Source organism: Sardina pilchardus, chromosome 7 (genome assembly GCF_963854185.1).
Source record: "Sardina pilchardus chromosome 7, fSarPil1.1, whole genome shotgun sequence".
NCBI classification, from domain to species: domain Eukaryota; kingdom Metazoa; phylum Chordata; class Actinopteri; order Clupeiformes; family Clupeidae; genus Sardina; species Sardina pilchardus.
The window spans coordinates 4073006-4080179 of NC_085000.1; the positions used below are offsets into that span (position 1 = coordinate 4073006).

General features: G+C 45.3%; 1 protein-coding gene across 4 annotated transcripts in view; it reads right to left on the reverse strand.

Moving 5' to 3' along the window:
- Window positions 1-271: 271 nt before the first annotated feature.
- Window positions 272-7174, reverse strand: part of rgs19 (regulator of G protein signaling 19) — a 39591-nt gene continuing 32688 nt past the window's right edge. For all 4 annotated transcript variants that reach the window (XM_062540367.1, XM_062540366.1, XM_062540368.1 and 1 more), the window contains one exon: window positions 272-4647. In XM_062540367.1, coding sequence (XP_062396351.1) covers window positions 4459-4647 — 189 coding nt within the window. In that variant the 3' untranslated portion in view covers window positions 272-4458. The remainder of the gene's footprint in view (window positions 4648-7174) is intronic.

A 7174-nucleotide genomic window follows, 5' to 3' on the forward strand; every position in this document is an offset into this window, starting at 1 on the left:
ATGGCTATGTCGCCCACACACACACACACACACACACGTATGCACACGCACACATACACACACACACACACACACACACACACGCACGCCCACACACACACAGACTCTAACTCATGCAAACACACACACACACACACACACACACACACACACACACACACACACACACACACACACACACACACACACACACACACACACATTCAACAGCCATGGCCACACTTCATTGGTCAAGCACACCCATACAAGTCACTTCACGCTAGACAATCAGAACAATACCAAATATATGTTTATATATATGCTCATATATACACACATATATTATACACATTTCTCTTTAAACAGTGCACCTTCATGCACAACATAAATCTTCTGAGCATGAAATCCTTGAGGGGAAAAAAGTGAAATCCCAAGGCTTCAGTCACCTGCCACACTCACACAAACACACACACACATATGAAAAAAAAAAAACAGCGACTCATTCATTCTTTTGGCAAGAAAAAAAACAAGTTTAAAATCATTCAATGCTAAATAAAAACATCTTATTATAATCTCTCAATTTCATGGTACATAAATTTAGGTATTTTTTAATAGGTCTAAGTATATATAAATATGTGTGTACTGTATTCTATTTACAAAATATTCAAGAGAGAGAAATAATCTGAATCTCAAAACACGCAACATAAAAAAATGGGAGTGAATTCCATCAAGTGAATGGATGAGGCATTTAGTGGCTAAACTGCCTGTTAAAATCCCTAGACTCCTACCCGACCCAACCCAAACCTACACCCAAAATCGTACCCACCCACCAAACTCAATTTCCCGCTTAACACAAGCGCGAGGAACGCCTAGAGCGCTGCAGCACCAGTTAGAGTGAGAGAGAGAGAGAGAAAGAGAGAGAGAGAGAGAGTGAGAGAGAGAGAGAGAGAGAGAGAGAGAGAGAGAGAGAGAGTGAGAGAGAGAGAGAGAGAGAGACGACACGCTGGACACACGACAAGAGTGGTGGAGAGGAACGAGAGTAGGTTTCCATGGCGGCCGCAGCAAGCTGCAGTGGAGTGATACGTAATGAAGGCTGACCCACCGCAAGGCGGGCAGGAGGGATTAGCCTGATCGGTCTGTTGCTCTTGTAAATAAGTTTTTTTTTTTCCTTTTTTTCTTTCTGTCTTTCTTCTTTTGCACAAAGTCCTAGTTGTGTTCTACTCTTGTGTGTGTGTGTGTGTGTGTGTGAGTGTGTATATGTGTGTGTGTGTTCTCAAGAGTCCATCAACAGGTGTTGGGTACTTGGGATGAAAAAGGCAATTGAATAGAATTACATCCTGGCATTCAGAAAAAGTGAGGCTTCGAGTTTGTATGAATGCATGGCTTGTCACTCTGAGGCGGGACTAAGTGGGAGGCATTGTGACACCGCAGTGGTTTGTGTTCTTATTTTCACCACAAAGTTGTTTTGAGAACAGATGGACATAACAGAAGAGTCACCACTGGCCAACCGACACAGCGTTTCTGACGTACTGGCCATGCGTGTGTGAGACGACTACCTGCATCTGCGATTCTTCTGTTACATCGAGACGGCAGATCAGATAATACAGGCCTCCGTTATGACTCACAGCTAGCAGAACGCTGCTCGGGCAGGGCTGGCTTCTTGGTGGTTTGGATGTGCTTTCTCGATGCGGAAGTTCTTCTAGGGGCACATTCTTGTGTGGCGCAAAGGGCAAAGGGTGCAAGCTTCAGCTAACAGTTCTACCCACCGGGCAAACCAACTCACTCACTCACTTGCACGCACACACACTCTCTCGCTCACTTCCTTCCCCATGAGGAAAAAAAAAACACCTCCGGTGTGAAAACAACGCCCAACATGAAGCCCAGGTTAAGCCCTTCCCAATCTCTGTAAACAATAAGAAACAATCAGCTCTCCTGCAGGACGTCCAGGTGAGTTCACCTGGGGCCAGAGAAGGTGTCTGCAGAGCGAGGACTGGGTGGCAGTGGCCTCAACATCAGTAGCATCAGTACCTAACATTGCACCCTTGGTCTACCAACAGCAGAGACTAAACAAGATCCCTGTTTGTCTTTGACAAACAAGACACTTGGCAATGGCCACTGGTTGGTGATGGCTAATTCATCCCAATGATTCTCACTAACATGTACAATTGCCAAGGAATACTAGTTTTGGTGGCAGATATGGCCAGCTCATAGGGCACTGTGTAGGAGGCAGAGCTCTGACAACTTCACCAACACTGCTGAGTGTGCAGTATCAGAACAGATAGCAGAGTACGCTGTTTCTCTGATACGGCCCTATAGTATACTGCGCTGAGCTGAGCTGTGCTGTACTGTGGTGATATATTCAGTCATTGGACACAGTCACTGCAGAGAGTGACTGACTGACTGACTGGAAATTCAAAGGGAAGAGGAGTGAGGCTGAACTGGGCTAGACTGAGTAAGCAGTCAAACACACACACACACACACACACACACACACACACACACACACACACACACACACACACACACACACACACACACACACACACACACACACACACACACACACACGCACGCACACACACACACACACACACACACACACACACACGCGATCTGTAAGTGAAGTTGAATGAGGCCAACATTCATTGAAACCGGGAGCTCTCTGAAATGTGCTCCATAACAACTAAAAAGCTAAATGTAGCACAAGTCAAACTCAAACAGTGTGATCTCTAGTGGACACTCCTCAAGAGAACAGAGAGGAGGGATGGAAAGGGAGAGAGAGAGACAGAGAGCAAGAGATAGAGAAAGAAAGAAAGAAAGAAAGATTAGTGATAAAGGAGAGTGGAGGAGACAGAGAGCGCCTAAAGAATAACATACCGCATGTGGGCACTTCCACTGAACACACAGGACACCCGCACAAAGAAAAAGTACCACATATGACCAAGAGGAGGCGCCAGAGAGACAAGCCTTTTACAGGGGATACAAAATAGGGAGCTGAACAAGTGCACTCGAGTGTTGAGCGATCAACAGCTTGCTTGGCTTCATGTTGGCTGTTCCAGATTTCTATAATTATACAGACAAGGAAAATAAAAGTAAAAAAAAATAAGAAGTAAAATCACAGTTTTAACAAAATAGAAAATAAATAACATTAATAATACTATTTTTTTAAATGCATTTCTGTGATGAGTCTAATTAAGACCTAGGCATGTTTTTTTCTCTTCTTTTTCAGGTCTCTTTCTGTAGTCCTGCTCTCCATTCATATTTTTTTTAATTTTTCTCTTTTTCGTTGTTGTTTATCAGTTGTTTAGCAGTTCTTTTTATTTCAGCGTTATTTCGGTCTAAATTCCTTTTTTTTTTTCTTTTTGTTTTTTTTGCACCTGGGAATCCTTGAGCCCGCCCCCTCTATCTCCTGCCCCTCCTCCTCCTGCTGCTTAGCTCTGCACACTCCTCAGAGAGCCAATCACAGCAGCGCTGGACAGTGAGCAGGTCATGTGGGTGGGTGGGTGGGTGAGCTGTGGGATTGGTGGTGACGCAGTGATGTGCACAGGTGAGGCTGAGCTGAAGGTGAGGTCTGGTGGGTGGGTGGGTGGGAGTCTGGTTGGGTGGCTGAGGAGTGTTGACTGGACAGCTGGCTGAAAACAGTGCAGCGGCAGGTTGGGAGAAACTCCTGCCCGGTGATGGGGTGGGGACCGCGCGTAGCAACATCCACTCCAGTGTCTTATTGCAGCGGGTCTCTGGGCTCTCTTCAACATATGACATCAGGAGAAAACAAACCAAACCCCCCCTGCCCCCCCCAAAAAACCAAAGACAAAATAAAAGATATGTCTATACACACATTTGCAGTTTTGAAACGAAACGAGGAAACAAAAACGTTTCTTTTCATTGTAAATCAGTAGTTGATGCTGTAGTAGCTGGAACCACAGGCAGTGGAATGATCAACAAAAGATACGTGAAAACAGGAACAAAAAAAAGAGCATCTTCCACAAAAGGACCCTGTGTCTTCCAGTTGAGTCTGTGCAGAGTTTCGCAAAATCCACAGAGACCTTCTCCAAACAGAGGCAACAAATACAACACAGACAACAACAACCATCGATATCCAATCCCCTCTCAAACAAAAAAGAAAATCTATTTAAAGGAAACAACAAAACAAAACCAAAGTGATGACGTTTTTTCTCCTTTAGTGGTTTGTGCAATGGAGAGAGTCAGAGAGACAGGTGGAGACTCTGGCTAAATGTCCTTTCTTGAGGGCGAGGGAAGCAGGGGAAAAAAAGAAGAAGAAGAAAAATAAAAATGCAATCCTGGGTGGTGGTGGGTGGGGGAGGGGGCGGAGGTCAGGAGAAATGATCAGGACGGGGCGAAAAAGAGAAGAACAAAAAAATCAGAAGGGACTGCAAGTGAACAAGGCCGACAGCTGGTCCATATGTTGGTCTGGAGGTTTTAGGGGTGGGGGGTGGGTGGGGGTCCCGGGTGGAGTGGGGTCTACGATTCGGAGGAGGAGCGTGAGCCTGTGTGCACCAGTGACCTGTAGATGGAGGAGTTGAGGAAGCGGGGATAGGAGTCCCTGTGCATGAGCGTGTAGATCTGCAGCTGCGCGTCCTCGAACGTGTGCTGCGTGGGCTCCTGCATCTTCTTGTTGATGCCCTCGCGCACGCGGGCGTCCAGACTCACCTGAGGTGTGTGGAGAGAGAGAGAGGGATAGAGGGATAGAGAGAGAGGGAGGGAGGGAGGGGTGAGGGAGAGAGAGAGGGAGAGAGAGGGAGGGGTGAGGGAGAGGAAGAACAGAGGGACAGACACAAGTGAGATAAGGACAGGAGGAGAGATATGTCAGATGGAAAAAATAGACGGGGTAGAGAATGTGGGGTGGAGGAAGGGAGGGAGGGAGGGAGGGAGGGAAGGTGAGAGAGAGAGAGACAGAATGAGATTTAGGGTTCATTTAGGGACGGCAACTTGCTGTTACAAATGGCCCTCTTTAAAAAGACACAATCAACAATAAGGAATTAAGGCAGTGCTACCACTCAGCTTTTCGGACAAAACAAGCAGATCATTGTCTGGGCACTGGTCATGTCTCATGTTTGCTGTGTCCTGGCGTGTCCTGTATGAACAATGGTCTGCTGGATCCCACGCTAAACACCCTCCTCATACAGTGCTCCAGTGCTAGCGTCTAGACAGCTCTAAAACATGCACGCACCACACTACACCACCGCAGTCTTCCTGATATGTTTAACAGAGTAAGCTGTCCTCGCCGTGATAAAGACACTACTGTGGGGGATCACACTGGCCAGCGGAAAACGCTAGATTTACTGTTGCTCACCATGGTCTGGCAACAGAATGGTTGACATCGCTAGCAGACATGCTGTTCACTGGGTGTTTGACTAGGATCACTATCACTCAGTTGCAATCTGTCTTTTAATAATTCTATGTTGGGTTTTTTTAATGTATTTTAATTATTACTTTTAAAACATGTTTTAAACTATTGTGTGTTTTATGTTTTCTTATTTATTCACTTTTTAAACTTTTCTTTGATCATTACTCTTCTGTGATTCTCTTGCTATTACTGTTTGTATTTGTTTATGTAAAGCACATTGAATGACCTCTGTGCATGAAATGCGCTATATAAATAAACATGACTTGACGCTAAATACACAGGAGTTGAGCATCATGGAAACTTAGCTCATAAGGCAATGCTCATCAGTGCAATCAGAGAGGGTTAATGGCATTTGTAAATGGAGCATTAAACAATGGTCGTCAGACATTTTCCCAAGCCCACACAATGATTTTCTCTACAGAAAAAAGGTCTGTTTTAATGCAGTGCCATCTGAGGTCTAAAAGACCACAGCCATCCAATATTTGTTTTCAGTCCTGTCCTTTGTTGTGAAGATTTCTCTGGATTCTCTGAATATTGCGAAGGGTTTTAGGATTTAATAATCGACAGTACATAATAACATTACATTTCATTATGTACTGTAGATGATTAAATCCTAAAACCCTTTGCAATTTCATGATAAGAAACATTGTTCTTATATTTTTTTCATCATTTGTCCACACAGGTTGTCTCTGGGATGCTCTTTTTGTTGATCTCCATTCAAGGTTCCAGTTCACCTAATTCCTTGTGAAATATCCTCATTTTTGTCTTCATCACTACACAACTTTTCCAGCCTTTTGTTACTCCCGTCTCAATTGTTTTAGATGCCTTGCTGCCATCCAATTCAATACATGTGCTTACATTTTCCATGAAATAGTCAAACTGCTCCTCTTCAACAGTTACAACATGTTACAACTATTCTCCATTAAATATAGGGTTGACATGATTTGTGAATCATGGAATAGTTTTTTTGTTCACATTTTACAAAGCTTCCCTACTTCTTGGGGATTTGTGTGTTGTAACATACTTAACACTTGACAAACACACACACACACACACACACACACACACACACACACACACAACACACACACACACACACACACACACACACACACGTGTATACTGTATATATACTGCATATGATGTGTAAAGAACCCTGGCTAGGTGTAGAGCACAGCCCTGGGCAGGCTGGAATGGCATAAGAGAACTTGGGAGGCCCAGGGCTGCTCCATGGGGCCTGTGGTTTGTGGCTTGCGGGCTCTGCATTGCTGGGATATGGGGCATGGGCAGTGGTGGGTTGGGTGGGTGGGCTGGGTGGTGGTAGGGCAGTGGTGGGTTTGAGCGGGTGGTTGGCCAAGGGGTCCTGGAGTTCCTCACTTCCCCGACATCTCCCCAGCACATCATTATCATCGCACCCACACGAGCGGCCGGCCGGCTATTTTTAGCCCGGGGCCACAGAGCAGCAGGCACGGGCAGGGGGTCGGGGATTTATAGCTTCCTGTTGTCAACCTTTATTTAATGTTGTGCAGGGAGATTGTTTGTTTGTGTTTGTTTGTTTGTGTGTGTGTGTGTGTGTGAGAGAGAGAGAGAAGTAGAGAGAACAAAAAAGAAAGACAAAAAAAGAGGTCCAAAAGACAGAGTAAATGATTATGTGTGTGTGAGAGAGAAAGAGAGCGAGGCTCACGTTATATGCATGGATGTATACGTTTGGATAAGTGTGTGTGTGTGTGTGTGTGTGTGTGTGTGTGTGTGTGTGTGTGGTCCCCAGGAAACTGGGAGCAGTGCAGCGGCAGCTTGAAGTTGTGAGCTCCAGTCTGGCCTCCTGATGAG